The following is a 22769-nucleotide window of genomic DNA, read 5'->3' as shown; positions in this document are numbered from 1 at the left end:
AAAACGTTATAACAAGTGCTGGCTAAAAGTGTATTATCTATTGTACCATCGAGATATTTCACATTATATACAATGTAAAATATATTCTTACATATAGAATTAACAGTCTTAATAAAATCAGTATGTCAAATAACATGAACTCTGCTACTGAACATAAACACATGCATTAAATTCTAGAGATTAAAAGTCTCTACAACTACAGAAAAAAAAGAGCAGCAAGTTTTAAATGTGCATATGTTGTCAAAAAATAGATTTCAAGCAGACTGGGCAGAGACCCACTTCCACCCATTCAAGTCTGCAGAGTTCATGTATCTGTCTTAACAACACAAACTATATGCATGCCAATAAATTTTAACTTCTTAAAGTTCATAAACCTTTTTAAGGCTCTCAAGATCTTCCAAAGAATACTGATTATTCTGTTTCTCTGAAAGTAAGTCAAACAGTTGCTGAATTTGTTCTTTTTCACTTTCGCTAAGAAGGGCCAGCACCACCTGAAAAAAACCAAACAGGTTATTCTGTAATTAGCACATATTGATTGCAAATCATAATATTGGACAGATATATAAAAATCAGTGTATTGCTTCCTTTTTAAGACATGGAAACTTTCTCTAGGTTTCTGTGCAACTTAAGTACACATTCAGTTTAGGTTCTTACCTTAAATCTTTGTGCTTTGCTCAAGTAGAAAAGGTGCTGATATACGAGGCCAGGATCTTTTCCAACTACATAGTATTCCAACGACTGGATAAAAATCAAGAAGATTTCTCCTTCAAGTTTGTTACTCAGCAGCACGGGCAGGTTTTTTGGATCGGTAACTGTTAAAAGATCTGCACACGCAGCTTTATCCTTATTGGTGTTCACTGCATTTATAATCTGACCAAAGTCGTAAGCATTAGATGGTTCAGAAATACGCAGTTTCTCAGAATTCTTCCGTGGCACGTTCTTCTGAGCTGCTTCCTTACAAGTAACACCATCAGTCACAACACGTTCTGATGCAGCAAACGGTCTCCCTTCCTGTTCATCAGATTCAGTCACCTTCACACGGAAAATGGCAACAGATCATTTTAACGTGGACATATAGATAACCTGAAGCTTCAGAAACTGCATGCATAGACCCATCAATCATGTCACTAAATTAAAGTTAGCATTTTAGTCTTTGCAAAAGAAAGGCACCTATGTTTTTTTATCTCCTGCTTCCCCCCAGAATACTGCCTCTCTAATTCATCTTTAAAGGTGTGTACCCAAAAGCATGTATTTTGCATTTCCTTTCGCTGCTTGGCCCTCTGCTGCAGAAAGACAACTGAAGACCCCTGGGAGAAAGCTAAGGAGCATTGCACACATGCATTAAATGTGAAGTTGCAGAAGACAAGCAGAACTCAAGTCACCAGACACCCGTGTTTCATTTCACTGCCGTGCCTTCAGAACCGCACCGAACACGGCAGCTCTGTCAGGTTGCTGTTCAGAGCCTCACTGGGGAAGGAGCAAGCTCAGTGTGGTCTGACTGCCTGCACACCCACGTAACTCCACCTGAGTCTGCAGCCTCTAATAAGCTTTGAGAATCAGTTGCTAGAAAATTAACCATGGATTCAACTCCCATTTGCTAACATCTACTGCAGGCCTTCGAGAGTTGTGGAATTAGTGTAAGCTGACTAAAACTCACTGAAAAGGGTCTCTTCAAAGGGCGCCAAGTTTTTTGGAAAGTCTGAAGATGCTGTATTGCACTGTACAGGGGAGCTAGATTAGTTACTTTTGGAAAATACTGCATTGGGTTTATAGACATTTTGTTCTCTTTCTCATCACTCTCTTATGACCAAGAGAGAAATCCTGCCTCTCTTTTATACAATTATAGCTTGATTAAAATGGAATAATGATAAATTCCCATTTCTAATTTTCCTTACTGTTCTTTGCAGTCTGTTTGCATGGTGGCACCTTGTGCTACAGCAGATCCAAGACGGGAGGCTCTGCGAGGGGGCAGCTGTAATTCTGACAGCAAACACACACACTTCCTGCCCCACCCCTGGAAAATTTCCCACTGCCAGTAACGCAGTTGGCTGCCCTCCGAACAATGCGCTCACTTCCCAAACCGCCTCTAAACACTCTCCACATCCCTTTGGTTGTCACAACTCAGAGATTAACGAACACTATACCCAGCTTACGCCAGTTATATAAAATCCCACAAACTCGTGACAGTGGGAAGTGTTTCAGTAAAACAAATTGTTTCATATTAATAACTGCAGTTTCCATGATACTACCATTTTGAAATTACATTATCAAATTACAGCATCTCTGTACAAATTGGTAACTATGCATTATAACTATATATGTTAAAATGAAAAGGGATTTAAAAAAACCCACACATTTGTAAAGGACCAGTAAAGCTACAACCTAAAAACATCAGATGACTGAGAAAATCCTTTCATCACCTAATTCTACCCAGAACTCTGCAAGGCTAACATTTTGATCCAGCACACAACATTACATCACGTATTTCTTTTATAAGATCCTACAGATGTTTTACCCATACCCTGTTTTTTAAGGCAAAGTTTCCTTCTTCAGACCAGTAACTTTACTACCAGCACAAGACCAGCCAGCACGCCTGCTGACAAAGAAACTTTGCCAGCACAGCCCCAGGGGCTTCCCGAGTAGCACAGACTTCAAAAGCAAAACTGTTATTTAACAGCCACATTCTGTAAAACAGGTATTTCAAAGCCTAAGCAGTTTTTGTTTACAAGGAGCATACCCTTAGTTTAGTGCCATCCAAACATACCTTTTCCATTTCTGCTGTGGTTCTAAACACATTTCAAAGGAGTTCTACCTTTACTGCAGAATGTAAGAATACTGAACACATCATATGCAAGAATCCTCTCAAAATAACACAAAAAATAAAATCTCACCCCCAAAAAATGCAGAGCAAAGGATAGCAAAGCAAAACCTTTAATAATATCCTCTTTGAATTGCCAGCTTCTGTACTGTCTGCTTTTAAAACTAAACAGGCATACCTCTTGTATGGTTATTTTCTTCCTTTGCTTTTGTTGACTGCCAGCTGCAGCACTGCTGTCAAGGTTAAGCAGTTGGGTTACCTCCTCTAGTTCCTTTTTTGCTTCAAGAACATTGGGATCTATTTGAAGTACTCTGTGGAAATCATCAACACTGGCTCGATAATTCTGTAAGTAGAAGGAAAAATAATTTTTTCATAAGCACACCACTGGAAAAATAAGACTTGAACTACCATACTTTCCTTTATAATTAAGAAAAACAAAAATGCTAAGATCTTGACAGTAGGTAGACAAAAATAATCTAAATACGGTGTAATTTCAGTGGAGGGAAAAAAAGACACTGAGGATGAGTTTTACTTAGTATTTTGTGACACGTATCATGTAATATGAAATTGCATATCTCCTATAATCAGAAAATAGATTATTGAAGATTGCTGCTTTTAAGCATAACTACTTACAGTGGAACACTTTCACGATTAATATAATGAGTCCATCAACAGTTTGCGTATTTGCTTTGCCAATAAAAGAGAGCTAAATTTAGTTTAAACTAAAAATATATCTAATCTTCCTGAGTTTCAATCCAATAGACCACATCTTACAGTCTGAAAAGAAAAATTTTTGATAATACTTGAGAGGATCTGAATTATTTTATGAACTCTGGGACAAACAGGATTAGAAGGACACACACAGCTGTAGATTGGCATTAAACATAGTTCCTCAATAATCAGTCTTTTCATTAGTTTAGTATTTTTATTTCAAATTGTGACATTAGGAATTAAGATTTCTTAGGCTAAATTTTCTGAAGAGACAAAGTTAATAGCATCAGTTCTGAGGAAGATTGGAATATCACATAGAAAACCAAGACACTCTGAGGGTTGGAGTATTAAAAATAAGGATGAAACGCAGCAGTAAACAATAAACGATTATGCAGACAGTAAAAGATCAACATGGTTTCTTCATGTGAGGGACTGTTTCCAAGAGGTATCATAAGGTTACTATAAATCATTCATATTATCATGAAAAAAATCCTCCTCTACCAGCTGATGGCATTTCCTGAACATCTTTACTGTAATAAAAGCACAGGTCACTCATATTCTCTTTCTAATGTGGAATATTTTGTTCAGCACTGATGACAATATTCAAGCTGCAGAGACATGGCAGCAAGTCTGTGAGTGAACTGAAGTCTGCTGTATCAGGAAAGAGGAGCAGGAGAACTGGAATTATTGAGTCTTAGCAAATGAATGCAAAAGGGGCAGATTGCTTTAACAAGAAATCAGCTACTAATTAAGCTAAACTACTTGAATTACAGATGTGAAGATTCACAATCACAGAGAAACCAGATTCTGGAACAGACTTCTGAAAATGATCATGAGGGTCAGCAGACAACAAACCCTCCTGGATTTAAAATTACAGCCTGCCAGACTTCCCAACAAAAATCATACAAGACAGCTGTACCCGAAGCACGAGACTGGACTATCAGCTGTAGGAGATGTGGTCGGGAGTCCTGCGTCCTATGGTGGAGGCCTAATTCATCACACAAACATGATTTATTCATGATCTTCCCCTACCTATATCTCAGTAAATCTATAAAAAACCTCATTTACTACATTAAATTCCACTGCAGTTTTTGTGGCTAAATATCTGGATATTTATACACAAATAACACTTCCCAGCTTAGTTAGGTTTTTGCCAAGCTACATGCTTTTAGCTCTTAAAGTTTTTCATTATAAAATCATTTGTCAACCTCAAATCACTTTTGTTGCTTTCTTTGGTTTTACGAATCACTCACATCCCTGGAATTAGCAATAATGAAGGCATTAAACCCAACCACAACAAAACATTTTGGGAGTCCCCAGCTCAGACTGTTCTGAAGGAATCCACAAACAGTGTGTTTCAGCTTATGTCTTCATGGTTATTCAAAAAACCAGAAGTTATTTCTCCAATTTTTAACATTCTTCACTGGTGTGTAATTCCCATTTTTTGACTGGTAGAATCACTAGATACCTTTGCTCATATTACAGATGATTAATATCAGGTAGCTCGGTACAGTTACAGAGAAAGATTTACACAAAATTAAGACTTTTTACCTTCTTTGAAAATTGATCAAAGCCAACTTTCAAAATTTCATAGCTACTGTAAGAGAGGAACGAGTTTATCACAAACAAAAGATCCCATGGTTCCTACGACTTGTGTTTGGGATTATAACACGGGGTGAGGACAGGCTCATCTACTGCTAAGCATAAGCAGGTTGACCGCAGGTGATTCGTAAGCTGAGAGACAATCAGGTAATTTTTTGTTACAGCATCAAACACTGTAACAGAGATCTGAGGTAAGTACTCATTTGATGGACACTGCTGCAACTTGGCTGACGTTTAGAGTGATCACCCCCAGTGGCAGAAAGCACTTAAGATGCTTGTTTAAAGACACTTGTAACATTTAATACAAAGTAGAAGGTGACAGCTGCCATCATGAGTCAACAGAAGTGAGAAGCTGAGAATTCAGTGCCAATTAAGAGCTGATAGACAGACTGACAATTGCTACGGAAGAATTACAAGTGCAGAGGCTCATTGACATCATTGAATATTGGGAACAACAGAGGGATGGACAAAAGGAACGACATGGTTCAAGTGATGGGACATGAGATTTGCAGTCACATTGAGAATGAACAATTTAAGCCTGCATTTATCGAGTAAAAGGATACTCAAAAAACCTCTTAAGATACGAGTGCAGTATAGACATCACCACTGCAAAGATGTAAAGGGAAAGGTTGCAAACCAACACCATCCCCAGAGTGAGAAAGAAGACTACTACTACAAAGGTTTGTAATGTGTTTGGGGAAGGAAGAGAGAGAAAATCAAGATAAAACCTTGGTTTAATATGACAAGCAAATATAAGCAGATGCCAAAAGATAGCTTGAGAATTTAGTCCGGACAGATGAAGAAAGACTTCAAGAGAATCCATTTGTCATTCGAAAAGATAAAAGTAAACACCTTGACAGAAAAAACAGACTGGGATACCCAGAAGAATATTAGAACATTACAACAGAGTTGAAACTTGCTTAACCAATCTCCAGTCAAACCTAATTTATTCCAATATTCCTGTATTTTCTCAAATTATTACAAGTCAACATGCAGGATTTATGTTGCAAAAATATTTATATAATGTTTTATGTACACCTAATGCTCTACAAAGTAATAAATGATCAGCACTGCATACTTTGTTTGCATTCACCCAGCAACTGCAACTACCTGATTGCCTTTGAAGAGGATAAGCAAGTTTAGAAGTGCTTAAGAATACCTGCCATGTTCTTTTTCCTCACCTGTAATCCTTTGTACGCTAGTGCTCTTCTATAAAAAGCTTTAATATTAGAATCTTCTATCTGAAGAACATGATCACAATCCTGCTTAGCCTCTTCATATTTATACAGTTTCAAGTAACAGAGAGCTCTAACACAGAAAAACAGAATACACTGCAATATAAGTAAATTCTACAGTGCCATAGTGCCAACAGTATCTGACTTGTTAATTACAATACTTCAAACAATTCAGTTTCAGTGTGGAATTTTTTAAAGTACTTCAAAACCAGTACGTACTACTAACATCACTGGATGGATTTAGAGAGGGTAACTCTTGCAATAAAAGTAAAAATTCAAGTATGATAATCCTTGAAGTTAGGCAGATATGTAAGTATTTTAAAAGCAGAGCTTATGTTTGTACAATATGACAGCACAGTAGATGATATAGTACGGATTTTATACAGCCATTCTGGGTAAAAAAGTGCTCTACATTAAATAAGCAATACCGCTTTCTGCACCTAATTATTACTTGGAAGTCTCCTATTCAAGTACTGACCTAATCAAATCCTTCTTAAGTTTGTGAAAGCTGATAAGATTACAGCATGAAGAATTATGCTGCAGAATTAGGTCAACCTTTAAATCAATGCTGTTGTATGACTCTGTTCCTACTTTTATTTTCTCAAAACGTACATTTTCTCTGAATTATTACTCTTCATACTTTACATACTACTACTACTACTACTATTGCCCATTAGTTTTTAACTAAAATCATACCAGTCTTCTCAAAAAATGCTGCAAAATGCTATGCTAATTGTAACTTTTTCTACTGCTTATTCTGCTGATACAAAGATTTTAAGATATATATCAGTGACATTAATACTTGTGCCCCATGGGAAATAATGTGGTTTAACAAAAAATCAATTTTATTATTAGTAACACTTATCAGATGGGAAAAAAACCACCTTTTTTTACAACAGTGATTGAAAGGATGCAAAAATCTCTATTTGCAATCAGAAAATATAACTATTGCTATCCCACAAAGCAGGGTTAGATGTTGGATCTTTACCTGTTAGTGTAGATCGCACATTCCTCAGTATTTAACTTCAGGCATTCACTGTATTTATTTACGGCTTCTTCATATTTGCCCTTTTTTACAAAATCATTCCCTTCATTTTTTAATGTCTTGAACTTCTCCTCAGTTTTCTCACCTACGGTGCAATAGATCACAGTGTTACATAAGGGTAGCTGAATAACCTACCCAGACTAAGAAAAAATGCCTCACAACTGGAGTATCTCTATCAGTCTGCCCATGGCCAGCTCTGCCCCAGTTCTCCCAGCTGCTCTAAAACAAACTACCATATCCATATTTACATTTGGCAAAACATACACCTGCCCATGCACTAGGGTAACTATTTTCCTAAAAACAACAGGAATGCAACAGACGGCTCTAAGCTTTCATGTCCTTCTGTCTACCCCTTCTATGTAGCAGAAATGTGCTTTCTGCAAGCAACTATCTACCACAATTACTATCCTGAACTGGCAATGACAAACAAATCATCACATCAGTAAGGGTTAGTGATAGGTCAGTAATAGTTTATTAATAACTACTTATAAAAGGCACCTGAAAACACTTTTGTTTTAATTAATACTGTGTTCTTCCATAACTGTCTTTCCTTCTAAACTCCACATCTTGTTGCATATGCTTCTGGATTAGACAACAATTTTTAGCTATGTTTGCAGTGGAAAACCAATCCTGACTGCAGTTGCATAGAATCACAGAATGTCAGGGGTTGGAAGGGACCTCTAGAGATCACCTAGTCCAACCCCCTGCCAGAGCAGGATCCCCTAGGGCAGCTACACAGGAACACGTCCAGGCAGGTTTTGAAAGTCTCCAGAGAAGGAGACTCCACAACCTCCCTGGGCAGCCTGTGCCAGTGCTCTGTCACCCTCACCGTAAAGAAGTTTCTCCTCGTGTTGAGGTGGAACTTCCTATGTTCTAGCTTATACCCATTATTCCTTGTCCTATTACTGGGCACCACTGTGAAGCACCTGGTGCTTCTCAGGTATTTATATATATATTAATAAGGCTTCATGTTTCTGTTGTGAGTAAACAATAATTAGTAACATAGCTCTAATTAAATCACAATGGAGAAATGTACTTTTTGTAGCTTGCTGAAGAACGGGAGCCTCTTGCCAAGTGTCAGGTTTTAAACATGGTATATAACCAGATCATTTTAACCAATAATTAAACTCAGTAAGTACTATAAAAACACAGCAGAAAATGCATGTAGACTTCGGGAAAAAAATTAAGCAACATCATGAAACCAGAACAGACTTAGGCAACAAACACAACTAAATTTTACCACAAGCTGTAAGACACAAAAACCAACAGACAGTTGTCAGTGTCAACAGACAGTGTCTGCCAACAGTAAGGTTTTACCACCGACTGAACATTATCGCTGGCACGCTTCCCACACCAGCTATTGCTGTGAGGTGGAACCAATTTAGCAGAGGCCCAAGAAGGCAACCACAACCTTAGAGTCAGCCTTCTGTGAAGAAAAATGGTCACACAGTCTTCATTTAATATTTCTAAAATGAGCCTAACTCTCCTTGAAACAGACTGAGATGTGTTTTGCAGCACAATGCACTCTTCACAAAGGCTGTGATGGCCAGTTCTGTTAACTTTCCTAACAGGCTAAACATAAGCACTAGTATTCTCAGGAACCACTTATTTGTGTACTTTCCACGATAAATTATCATCTTCAAATTCTCTCTGTTAACAAAGCTACCCAAGGTTATACAGATCCAAACTTACTACTTGAAAGGTTTAAATAGATTGGTTATACACTGAAATAAGAATCCAGCAAGTTGTACTCTAATAATACAAAAAGCCTGGAGTACAATCAGTACAACAAAAAGCACTTTTTAATCCAAGCATTTATGTTTAACAGCAATTGTAGAAGATATCAGTTTTCTACTGAATTTAAAAACCCCACAAGTAAAACCCAATTGCTGCCCACTCCTTAAGCATGACGAATCACTAATGACATGTACTTGACAACAACTGTAATGAAAATACTTGTCACTGGACATTTTAAAAAGCAAAGTAAGATTTCTATCAATGTAACTGAGCTTATATATCAACATGCTTCATGCCTCTTAAATAAAACAATTTTCTGCAGCAATACTGAACTTTAGTATGAGCTACTATGTAAATTGTACATAAACCACACTGTTACAATTCCCAAAACTAGCCTTATTCTTGAGAAAAAAGTCAAATCCTCATAAACAAAGGTATTTTTGTAAGCTGTCGTTTTACATCAGGCACAAATAAATTCAATGCCATCTGAATGATCATTCTAAAGTAATTAAATCTGTAGTGCCCAAGAGTGCAGATTATCTGAGGACACGCACTATGGCAGTAACGCATTCTGGACAAATAACCTTATCACTGCTACGTACTCGGCCAGCAACCCAGCTACGCACCACAGCCTGCCCTGCGTTAACCAAGGGGAGGTTATCTTCAGCAGAATTTTTCTTTATTTTGAAATAAGCTCAAAGGGGAACCAATACAGTTAAGAGACTTTGCAAGAAGAATGTTTAATGTAAAAAAATACTGAATTGAAAAGCTTCCTTCACCTGAGAAGAAAAATGGAAAAGGCCACCTAGAAGTCTACCCTTTCTGTTCAGAAGACCTGAGTAAAGCTTTAAATGACGGCTACAGATTATGCTGTTACGGAGCTTGAGTGTTTGTTTGGGTGGTGTTTTTTGGGGGAGAAACTTGTGATAGGACTCAACATACTGTTGATGGGTATTTCTGCTATATTTATTTTATACTTCAGAAATTACATGCTGCAACCGTATCACTTGGCTTAAAAAAATTATCATAACTGTGGCTCCATAATGCACATTAAACCAAATCATGTAAATGACCATCACCTAACTCGGCTGTTCACAAACACCTCTGATAAATGTTTTCTAATGCAGTTTCATTGCCATTATTAAATAACATTGCACTTTTCAATTGAAAGTATTTTCTTTTTTGTATATACATTTGCATTAGCTATACATACGATTCATTTGCAGCTGTTCTTCTTGGCTGGGATCTGCAGTATTTTTTGGCTTATTCTCTGAAGTAAAGTTTCCTCCATCCCACCTGTGTAGCTGAGCAGAAACTGGGACAACTGGAATTGGTGGCAGTTTCTCCCTCCAGCTGGGACCATCCTGATCTATTAAAGTCTTGGTTATTCTGAAAGAGAAGAGCCCCAATAACATGACTTCTCATATATTTAACTCACTTTTTAATAACTTAAATTAGATACACATAAATTAGATAATTTTTCAGAAAACAACAATTATCCTTAAGACTAATTTAAGAAGATTGTCACAGCAGTTGACTATATTGCATTCACTTAAGATTTAGACTTTTTCCACTTTTGAGAGTATTTATGCTAGCATTTAGAATGCAAGAAGCTGACTTCAGCATGATCTGTAAATATTTAGGCAAATGACTGATTTTGTAATTAAGCTCTAAATGTTGCCTGCCCCGTGCAATAAAGAAATAGGAAGAAAAGAGACGTATTTCCTTTGTTTATGTTTTTTCAGCTGTTCACAGGAGTTTTTTGTAACAAGTGTAGATTACAGTATCCTCAAACAAAATGTGGTACCTAAATGCACCAACCTCTTACACAACAATCCTCTAAATAACCAATGCAGGTCATAATGCAGGTATTTAGTTACATTTTATACTTCAGTCAGAAATTCATCAATCGATCATTCTTTATCCCCATTTAAAAATGCAAAGAAAATATATAAAAGCTGTTCATTCTTTCTTAAACCAACACACATCCATATAGGTCAACTATTTTCGTACATAAGAGGTTCAATCCAAAATCCATTTAAGTGGGAGTTTCCCATTGCTGTGATACATTTTGGAGAAATACCTAAGTAAACATAATGAATAAAGCCATACAATATAGCATTGTTCCACTACAATTTTTGTATTTTTTTAAAAAAATCCAACAAGTATTAAGCAATGATGAGAATGAGAATACAAGTGAGACAAACAAGCTTAAGAGCTTAATAGTGAGATAAAATGAGCTTAAGAGTCAAGTTCAACGGGTGCTAAGTCTACTATTTAACAAATTAAAATTCTGAATTGAGTAGCAAAGTAAGTCATACCGATAGTATAGCAAATAAACCTAAAATTTGTATATTAGGTGCATCTAACACAGGTGTAGAAAACATAATACGTGAATACACATCCCCAAAAAAATGAGTATTAAGAACACTGAATGTAACATGAAGAATGAGAAAGAGCACAAATTACTCAATTAAGTTTTTTTGCTGTTGTTTTAAAATATTTGAATAACAGCTATGAATAAACAAAAGTCTTGGTGTACTATATCAACAGTCAGAGCACTTGGGATCAAACTCTTTTCTTATTAGGGTCTGATAAAAATTATACAAGAAGCAGCACCTATTATAATATTCTTTACTGTAAAACAAAAACTATCAAAGTATTTTAAAGAATGATGTAGACTAAAAAGGCTGTTTGTAGACCTATATAATGCGTGGGTTTATGTATTACATAATGCTGCATGAAACATACCATTTCTTGCATTTTTGAATGGAAATATATTTCTTCATACACAGAATACCACATTTCAAAGTACTATCTAGTCACTTTATTTGATTTCTAAGTGAACAAGAAGAGTATTTTTCCATGTGTTCGCTGCCTATGCTGTTCCAGGGCTCTCCTCTAACTGTAACGCTCCTAAGAAATATTTCATAGGACGTACCAACAAAGCAGCTTGTCCAAGTTCTGTTTCACTCTGATTTTAAAAAAAGCTTTAATGATAGCCTGAATTCAATTAAGACAAATGTGGCACATCATCATAAATTAAACAGCTCTAAGACTTACTACAGTTATTTTATTAGAGAACAAAACTGTACACTTCATGTCAAAAAGCCCATTGAATACATTTAGGTTTTTCCCATGGAAAATAAGGGAATAATTCTGCAGTAAACCACAGTCCCATTAACTTTCTGTTCAATTTTTCTCCATTTATCATAATGAGCTTAAAAAGCTGGAGAAAAAACCTTATCTAATTCATCCAAATCAGCAAAGAATCCTGTAGTATCTGAAGATCCATCACCTTCTCGTAGTATAATAATATAAGCACAGTCTTTTGTAAAAATGTGTACCTGTGTGCCATTGTTTGTTTAAAAAGCACAGGTATCTCATGAAAAAGTTGGTACAAATACACTCATTCCCTACCACCAACACTCTAACGACCCAATAATCCTGTAGTTTTGGAGATTTTTACAAATTTATTTGTATAGTACAATACACATATGGGCCTTTGTAATAAAAGCTCCCAAAATATCTAATCCAATTTGCTAATGGATATTAAAAGAGTTGAGGCAACTGGAATGAAATTTCGATTCAGTAACTGGAAATGCATAAACATATTTCCCACATTAGAGTTTCTATTTCTAACGGTGAAAAGCACACTATAAAACACTCAAGCGGAAATTAAAATACACGAAGTAGGAAATTAATTGATGATCACAGAACTAGAAAAAATGACATTAATTAAAAGTATACTTGAAATGCATTTTCCTGTGATTTGGCACACACCATTAAAAAAAACCTTCCAATTTACCCCCAGATCACCTCAGGATAACCAATAAAAGCATAAATCAACATCACCTACTCAACATGATAAGTACTCAAATAAATGTTTATACTTGTTTTCTGAAAAGGGTCCCTTTTCGGAGAGCTGCCGGGTAATGACAATCACACTGATGTGGTTACGTGCCGTTCCATCTTTATTGCTCTGAATAGCCCAATATATACACTGTTATTACAATATGCTTTATGTTCGCGCGTCAAGCACAAGCTACAATAAGCTTAGTCTTTGAATATCGTTATCAGTCCTTGTGGCTATTAGATGCCCTTGCTGCAGTTAGAACATCCTGATGTACATTTTGCAAAAGTTCTGGCAGATACAACTTTGTTACCTCCTTAACCTTCAAGGTGACTCTATGAACAGAGCATTGTTTAGGTCCAAGCTGGATTGTCCAAACTTTCAAGGGGTATACTGTGCCCTTGTTCTGTAAGGAAATCCCCTACAGTTTTCAGGTTGCTTCTCATAAAAAAAGGTACCTACATTCTTAATTATGGCCTTTTGATTTTAAAATGACCAGGTAAAGGCTTTATATTAAAAGTTCTACTTGCCTTTCACATGAGAATTAAAAATATCAGATTGAACACCTGTTTAATTCTAAGATTTTTGGAAAAAACACTTAGGTAAGTACAAAAAGACAAGACTTAACACAATTTATTAAACCCACACTCAGACACAAGTAGGATTATGAGTGTTTCCTGTCAGCTTCCTACAGCACCACCATCCAATTTCCCACAGGAACTTAAAAACAAACAAATCCTTCAATAAAAGCAGGTTGTTAAGACCTGATATTCCTAATATAAAAAAATATAAAATATATTTTGGGGTTGTCCCTTTAAGTTATAAGGTAATAGAGGAACTACCATTTTTTGTTAAAATTAATTTCTAAAAAAGTCTGTTACTTTAGAAATTAAAATGAATACTTTGGCAAACAATTTCAGTTTAATTCATAAATGATAAAATATTAATCATTAAATTATAGTAGTAAATTGTAATTATACAGGAGGTCTATGCTTTAGAAACTATGAATTGGCAAGCAAAAATGAATTACCAGCAGAAGAGAAGAAGGAAGAAGCAGCTGAAATAAGGTGATGGGTTGCCAGGGAGGAAAGAGTAATGAGCAGTGAAGCTAAAAACATAAGGAAGGCCTAGAGAGGAGAAAAGGAAAAGTGTTAAGGGAAAAAAGGGAAATAAGCTTATTACTAAGCAAGTTACAAGTCAAGGAGAAATATGAAGAGTATCTGAAGATGAAATAAGCCAAGAAGATTGGAAAGCAGTGTAATAACCACAGAGATACCTGGACAAGCAGTTAACTCATCAATTCGAGGGCTCTACTACCAGTGTAGATACAGGAGAAGAGTAACAATTTGTTGTCTTATCAAAAATAAGACTTCTGTTAACAGGAGATGATCAAGTGTCATTATCTCCTTTGGCCACCTCTGGTCAAATAAGCTGAATTTAACAATACTATGGACTTTCTAATGAAGTCATAATGTAAGTGCTCGTGGCCTTGCCTTTAGAAGAAAAAAAAGGTACTGGATTCCACTGCTAAAAGTTGTATACATGCAGGTTCCTGCTCAATGACTAATGGCTGTTATGCTTTCATAAATATTTTTTTTGCCCATTAAATGAAAAGAGAATGGAAAATCCTACTACTCACACACATAAATGTTTACTATGCGTTAATGAGAACACAATTACAATAGTGTGTATACACTAATTTTACAGTATTAAATATAATTACAGAAATTGAGATATCTCTCTGGCAGAAAGAATTAATGTTGGAAGTCCTAGTGTTGTCCTGCAAGGACATTGTAGAGAGGCTGGTGCTGGTCTCTTCTCACAGGTAATCAGCGATAGAACAAGAGGGAATGGCTTCAAACTGTAACAGGGTAGGTTTAGAGTGGACACTAGGAAAATTTTTTTCACAGAACAAGTAGTCAGGCATTGGAATAGGCTGCCCAGGGAGGTGGTTTAGTCACCATTTCTGGATGTGTTTAAAGGTCATTTAGATGTGGTGTTGGGGGATATGGTTTAGGGGTGAACTTTGTAGAGTAGGGCTAATGGTTGGACTTGATGACCCAAGGGTCATTTCCAACCTAAATGATTCAATGATTCTATTAACACTTAAGTTAGAAATAATAGTTAAATTTTTTATACCTCTACACTTTGTAGCCAGCCACTGTATCAAGCTACTTCACACTTAACATACATTTCCAATCGCTACAGGGAGACTGCTAACATGAAAAGGAAACAGAAATGCCAAGAGAAAAGGTATGGACCTTAAAGTATTACTTTACATGGTATCAAACACAAGTTAAGAAAGAAAACAAGTCGAAGCATCAGTTAAACAAGCTTTTAAAATACGACATTTTTAAAACAGGAAGCGACCTACTGCGGGAAGAGGAAAACCGTGAAGCTTTGGGAAAAAAGACTAAACGAAACAGCCACTCCTCTAGTTATAATGCACCAGTTGTGATGACCCTGTCACTGACTGATACTGAACAGAGGGAGCATGTAAAGCAAACAAAACTGAATCCTACTTTTCTATTACGAGTGATAAATAAAAAAAAATAAAATTAAATGGAGTTACCTATTAGCACTATCGTTTGCTGCTTGGATGCTGCTGTCTATTTGCAGGACTGTTTTATAATCAATGTATGCTTGTCGATACCGCTCCATAGACTCATTTGCCATTGCTCGTCGTAGAAGAGGCTTAAGGGAGAATGGCTGAAGCTCCAGAGCTCTGGAGAAAACAAAGCAAAAATGCAGGTTTGAAACACAATGGCTGATGTAACAACACTATTTTACGATACACACAAATATACGTAATAATTTTGTGATTTCAGATGGATCTTACAGTAACATAACCAAGGAAAATGGAATTAAGTGCTTTACGTTAACACCCTAAATGGCATGCAGTTCTGAATTTGTTAGTGCTTCTACTACAACTTACTCTACTCGAATCCCTATCTTCCATCTGGAAAACTGCATTCATCATCAAGAAAAGAATAATGTAATGGCAGCTGTTTAAGAGCAAAAGCTATTTTTCTTAAATCTATGGGGATTCCAAGTATATGGTGCTTTTCATTATAAGAAAATCATGTACAACGTGATTTTCAGTTCCTTCTTCCTTACATGGAAGTATGCACATAAAAAATACATTCAGTAAGACATGAACATACACCTGCCATTTTTTGCCTTTTAGGTTATTGCCTGTCTTTTGTCTGTTTACTCTTTTAATTGTGTCCATGGTCAACACTGAGCTGAACTGCTGACACTGTGCCATCCAGAACTCCTTCCAAGCACCTCTTCTTTTCCAGCCATGTGAAGAAGCCTTTCACAAAGGCTTTATTTAATAAAGATTACCTTTTACAAATCAATGATTCTTGCTAAAGAGAAAGAGAGATAAGCTTTGAAACACAGAAATTGAGTCCAGCCAATTAGATTTCACGGAATCATAAAGTAATTCAGACTGAGAGGTCCATAGTCCAACCTTCTGCTACAGGTAGGGTCAGCTCTGAGATAAGACAAGGTTGCTCAGGGCTTTATCTAGTTGGGCCTTGAAAACCTCCACAGGAGTCTCCGCACAATATCTTTATGCAACCTGTTACAATGCCCCCCACTGCTCATGGGAAATGTTTTTTCCTAACAATACATTGTCCAAACCCTACGCGCTTCAATTTTTGCCTGTTGTCCGCCCACAACGCACTGCCAGAAAGAGCCAGGGTCCATCCTCTGGATAATCTTCTCACAGGTACTGGGCAAGTGCTCTTCGGACCCCTGGAAGCCATTCTCCTCTAAGCTAAAGAAACCCAGTTCCCTCAGTCTCTCCTCTTCAGGCGAGGGCTCCAGAGTTCACAACCACATCAGTGCCGCTTCAGTGAACTCACTCCAGTTGATCACTGTTGTTCTTGTACTGCGGAAGCCGAAAAGCAGCACGGATATCATAGGTGTTGTCTAATGAGTGCCAAGTACAAGGGGCTAATCACTTCCCTCAGTTCACTGGCTGTGCTCCTGTTTCTAAGGCCAGGAAGCTGTTGGCCTTCTTTGCTGTAAATTGGCTTTGCACCATTACTTTATCCTAAAGCTAGAGAAACATTAATTTCTAGAATTAATATTTCCAATTTCCATTCCATTTCTCTTTATGTTGCTGAGTGCATTTCAAAAATACAACAGCTCAACATTACAGGCCCTACAAAACCCACGCAAAAATGCTCAACATTATGTAACTTGGAAGAATACGAATGAAATTTCAGGTTCCTAACATCAAGAACGAAGAAAAAAAAAGAACCATAAATAAATTCAGGGGAAGGAAACACTGCTTGAAGAATAGCATCAGTGAGAATGGAAAACTATATTTCTAGGGTACAATGCAAAGATAATACAGCCAGGGACCAAATCACATGACAGTACTAAATGAACATCAGAGCATAACAACACTTTTTCACTCTATGTAGCAAGAATCAGAATCATTCCAAATCATAGTCTTAAGACAAAGAGAGATTCAACATCGGGGCTTTTTATGAGCTTCTAAGCCCTAAATAGCTAAAACTTAATAGAAGATAAATGTTCAATATGTCTATCATGAATATAAACACTATACCTTTTTACTTTGAAATCAAGTAACCTGTTTGTAGATGATCATCCTTTATGTTGTGTTGCCTTGAGAAGATTTAAATGACACTGCCTACATCATGTGAGTCTGCAGTTTTGCTTAGCAGACTCTAAATTATTTCTGCTTCTGTTCTGTTCATTAAGCACCACGGATCCTTGTGTATCCAGAAAATATATATTAAGGACACTATCATTAAGTAGGAAGAATCGGGAAGAATACAAAACCCAAACACTTTGTATTACTGACTTCAGTTGAAGTCTTACGTGTTTCAAACCTCCTTAATAGAAAAATGTGACAGTGGTTAAGTATGCCATCCATCTTCTTCATCAGCCAGCTGTCTATGGTCCTGCATCTACTTTAACAAAACATTGTTAACGAGTCCATTTTTTCAGATGACATTTTCAGAAAACTCTTCTGACAGGTAGAATAGATACAGTAAAGTAAAATATTTAGTTAATACAAAGGTACATGTGTATCTTACTTTTAGTCTGGGTAAGTTTTTTAACAGTTGGGTTGTGCTGCGAAAAACCACAATTGATTAATTAATCTGATTTCTAACTGTCTTGGGATTTTTTTTTGCACTTAAGCGTCAGTCTTACTAACCCTATCTATGAAAATATATAAAAAAGGACATCTAGAAATACAATAATAATTTAGTAGAAGGCAGTGTTTGGAAGTTACTGAAGGTGTTTGATCTTCTCTAACTCCTGTATCCTTAAAAGCCACAATAAGCAGAAAGGATTCCAGCTCAATTCCTGAAGAGCTCTAATTACTGTTTATAACCACACTAAGTACACATGTAAAAAAACCAAACCAACAAACTGAACACAGAGAGCACACACATACAGACCATACACAAGCTCCAAAGCAATTTCCAACAGTGTGATATGCATCTGGCGTAACAAAGCTTTTACAAGTAAGTTACTGCAGCGTATCACTGAAGTAAGTCTGCTTTTATATTACAATTTTAATCCTGCTCTACATTTCTGTGTGCACAAGACGCCTAAAAACTGCCCTCACACAGTAAGGCAGTATGTTAAAAGTTACTCCATCCCCAGGTTCCATGTGATTGTTTACATAACTGACAAAGATACCTGTCATTTAGACAGGGAATCAGACTTCACTGAAGATTCTTCTAAGTCAAACTGCAATAACAATATATCAGTTTAAATGTTTAATTATCATCAGGAATGTTGTTGCTCTACACAGGAGGTTGCAATTTACCTGTTACAATCCTGAATGCATTCACTGCAGTTCCCTTCTTTGAGGTAACATGCTGCTCTGTTTGAGTACAAGATACTTAAATCCTCTGGACTTTGTTCTGCTAAAAGAAGTCACAATTAAAATCAAAGACCATTACTAAAATGACATTCAAGAATTAAAGACTTACATACTGGAAGTGGCACTGCAGTGATGCAGTTTGCTGACAATGCAAAGCTTTAAGGAGCTTTCCTTTATCATGCCACCTAAAATAATTATTCAAACACATAAATAAATGCAAACAGCTCTGCCTCAAGGAAGCTGAAATATTATTTCACTCATCTTCCTGTATTTTGTGTCATGTGCATTGTCTTCTACTGAAATGACAAAGAATTTACTGCACTGTAACTCCTGCCAAAAACTGAGTGATAGACTAGGTTAGTTCATCTGCAGTTCCTTTAAATAATCTAAACAATCCTGGATTTAAGTATAAGGCATTACACTCACCCAGACCAATGACATGTTCAATCGCTTCTGAGTATTTGAGCACAGCTTCTCCAAACTGTCCATTCTTAAAAAACTCGTTTCCTTCACTTTTGAGTTTTGCTGCAGCAGGAGGAAGTGAAGTAGAACTGCCACCACCAGCCGAGGGAGGCCCTGCTCCATGCGATAGGGACATCTCAGTTCCAGGGCTTTCATTCTTTTGATCACTGTGCAAATAGCCATTAACTTCACCTTCACGGTCCGAGGAATGTTTCTGTGTTTTTTTCTCCGATGTGCCTTTTTTTTTTAATCCGCTCTCAAGGGAGTCTTTCTGCTTCTGTGTGTCTCTGTCCCCCGCCTTACTACCTCCTCCTTTGCTATGAAACTTTCTGTGTGCGTTCCCCATCGCAGCCTCCTGGGCAGCCGGCTCTCCTCTTACTGGCACAACAGTTTCTGCAAGGAAGTTAATGAGCTGAGTTAGAGCTTGCATCATCAGAAGAAACTATCGTCCTGCCAAAAGAGGGGTGGACAGCCAAAGAACCTGGTACCAAATCCTTCCGGCATCCGAACGTTAGGAAGATTTATTAACCTCAGAAAACACTTCCAGTAACATGGAAAAATTCCTGCTTACTGGTAACTTGCAATTAGCACTCAGAAGGTATTACTACAAAATCTCATTTCTCCTTGCTGGGCATATGGTGAACCCCTGCTCCACAGTGTCAGAATGGTACAGAGTTCACCTTGAAATTAACTCTTTAAGTACTGGATACTACAATACTTTGGTTTTCCCTGACCAAATCAAAACGCTTCCATGGTCAAGTTAGAATGCACAATTACAAACTAGTAATGCTGCAAACTTCAAAACTCTCCTCAAACATAACATAGGAGTGATAAAACTTACAAATCATTCTCAAAAAGGTTTAATTTAAACATGTCAATAAGCTTTTTATAGTCACTTCTGATCATTCAACTTTCACTGTTATTACTAATCTAATTAGGAAAAAATCATACAATAAGGGTATCAGATACTAACACATATATACATTCCTTAGTCACCTGAATTTCTAACAGATTACCACTACAGCATTCAAATACAGATTTCTGCAGAGCCTGACTTGTGATCCTAGCAGTCACACAGAGAGAACTGTGTTTTGGTGCAACTGAGATGCCGTCCAATGGCGTTTTTTCATTTCTTCATATATTGGAGTAATACTTCCAATTGACTCAAACTTCTGAAGTTGACTGAATACGGATGAATTTCAGGTTGTTCCAAAACACAAAAATTATTTATTTTTTTAAAAGCACAAAATGTTACTGAAATTAAACTGAACAGGACAGGAAAGTATGCTTTTAAAACCAATAAATCGTTTAATGCCTAACAGACAAAAGCGCCAACTGCCTCTGTCCTAGCTGTGGTCTCTGTTTTGAGACACGGTGTTTGATAATAAATTCATAGTCCACACTGGGAACAATGATAGGATAAATCTATTGTACCCACATGGACATCTTTATAAAACTTAAGTAAATTATTTATATTTGCGAATTCCATTTATACATACAATTTGGCACTGCCAAATTACGCCAAAAAGGTTGGAGTCTATTTGGTAGGGACGATGAGGGTAAAAGGCTAACTGGGCAGATGAGTGAAGGCAGTAGTAGTATAATAATCATTTCCTTAGGATACATGCTAAAATACTTTCATTTTACCTCCAATAAACCAGAGAATACTCCGTACATCTTCTAGGGGGAAAAAAAAAAAAGGAAAAAAAGAAAAAAAGAACATTTTAAATATCACAGACAGGACAAGTTTTTAGAGAAAACAGCAAAACACTCTTGAGCATCCCAACTGCTAGAGAAAAAGACAACGCAAGAAAGGCAGATAATGTGTGATGTGAATGTCACCCCCTGAACACAGGAGAAAATTTCCTGAAGATCAAGCACACAGAACGAATCCTGGATTAAACAGGAAATATTTATAGTATTTGGAGACACCCTGAAAATAGGAATCCTCATAGTTACCTTGTTAAGAGGTTGGGTTATGCTAATTGCGGGTTTCTGGACTGGGTAAACACCATGCACAAACTTGTACAGGTGTATTTCTCAAATCTAATTCTCACTGTCTTTCAGTTTCAGTGTTTACAACATAAGCAATATTCTTGCATTGGTCTCTACAGAGAAACGTATTCATAAAAGCAGTATTCTGGACTTCGCTTTAAAAAAAATAAATCAGAGCTTATGAACTTTTCTTTATTATAAAAAGGGGGGGAAAAAAGACTAGATACATTATAAATTCCAAACAAAAGTTAAAGAAAGGTACTGAAAAGCACGGACAGGACTTTGACCAGAATGACAACAAATACAATCTAGAAGGAATTTAATTCCTGTTACTGCTAAAATAATGAACTTAAAATGGAATGCCTGTCATAAAACAAAAGCTGCTGACTACTCCAGAAGGAATAGTTGTGGGGTTTTCTAAATGTATGACACTGTCTTCCATGTAAAATCAAATTTCAGCTACACAAAGTATTTATCCTCCAGAAACATGGCACAAAAATAATGGTGGCAGAATGAAAAGCAACATCTTTAAGTTCAATTCACAATGAATTCAAGTATGATGAAGCCAGGAACTATTTTGAAGTCATTTGTCTCCTCTGCACTAGGTACATATGAAGGGAACTGGAATGATCCAAGTCTTGACAGACTATTTCTTAATAATACAAGAGAAAGCACAACTGATCACTTGAGTAGGAAAGAGCTCTAACTGTCTCACACTGGATGTGCTTTTCTTCTCAACAAATCAGAAATTTCAAAATGCAAATCTAAGACCTTACTCACTGTAGTTTGTGAAAAGCCATGAAATGTTAACGCATATGTTGAATAATTATCTCGAACATCAAATGAATGTTTCATTATTCCACATGGAATAATTAAAGAAATAGTAAAAATGTAAAGGCAAATAATCCAATTTTATTTGAATATGTCCATTTCATAAAACAAGTTTAGAAAATCAACACAAGAAATTCAGAGTGCTATGTGTTTCAGAAAGCTGTAAATAAGTCACTATGATGACAGCTCCATTTATTTAAGGGCAGAAAGGCCATGAGTTCAGAGAAATTATGATATGTGTTCAAGACCAGTTGAGAATTCAATATATAATTCATCAGGGATGCAGAGTTTTCATACCTATTCAGCTCCTAACAACATTCCCAAAAAAGGATGACCTAGTGAAAAAAATAAAAAAGTCTCAAAATAGTGGACTGATACAAGGAGATGCTCTTCAATCTAAGAATGGTTCCAGATCATGGTACTGTCATGCTCAGTGGCAAAGACCTTAATTGGTGCTAACAAGTAGAAAACAGACTGGAAAAAAAATCACAAAATAATCCTCTGTAGCCAACTGCTGTGGCATGAGGTAAATTTAATACCACACAGGCAGAAAAACTACAAGTCAAATGAAGGATTTAACATGAAGGAAAAAGGGGTGCTCT

The 22769-nt window shown here is 36.5% G+C and overlaps 1 protein-coding gene across 1 annotated transcript in view; it reads right to left on the bottom strand.

Annotated features, from left to right (window-relative positions):
- Nucleotides 1-359: 359 nt before the first annotated feature.
- Nucleotides 360-22769, bottom strand: part of SPAG1 (sperm associated antigen 1) — a 38372-nt gene continuing 15962 nt past the window's right edge. Inside the window, exons 11-20 of the mRNA XM_009867837.1 lie at nt 20989-21021; nt 19306-19734; nt 18823-18922; nt 15574-15726; nt 10362-10537; nt 7355-7496; nt 6313-6439; nt 2997-3161; nt 655-1032; nt 360-491 (exon numbers count right to left, since the gene is read on the bottom strand). Coding sequence (XP_009866139.1) covers nt 360-491; nt 655-1032; nt 2997-3161; nt 6313-6439; nt 7355-7496; nt 10362-10537; nt 15574-15726; nt 18823-18922; nt 19306-19734; nt 20989-21021 — 1835 coding nt within the window. The remainder of the gene's footprint in view (nt 492-654; nt 1033-2996; nt 3162-6312; nt 6440-7354; nt 7497-10361; nt 10538-15573; nt 15727-18822; nt 18923-19305; nt 19735-20988; nt 21022-22769) is intronic.

This window comes from Apaloderma vittatum, unplaced genomic scaffold (genome assembly GCF_000703405.1).
Source record: "Apaloderma vittatum isolate BGI_N311 unplaced genomic scaffold, ASM70340v1 scaffold7134, whole genome shotgun sequence".
Taxonomy (NCBI): domain Eukaryota; kingdom Metazoa; phylum Chordata; class Aves; order Trogoniformes; family Trogonidae; genus Apaloderma; species Apaloderma vittatum.
This window is presented reverse-complemented; position numbering and strand designations above follow the sequence as displayed.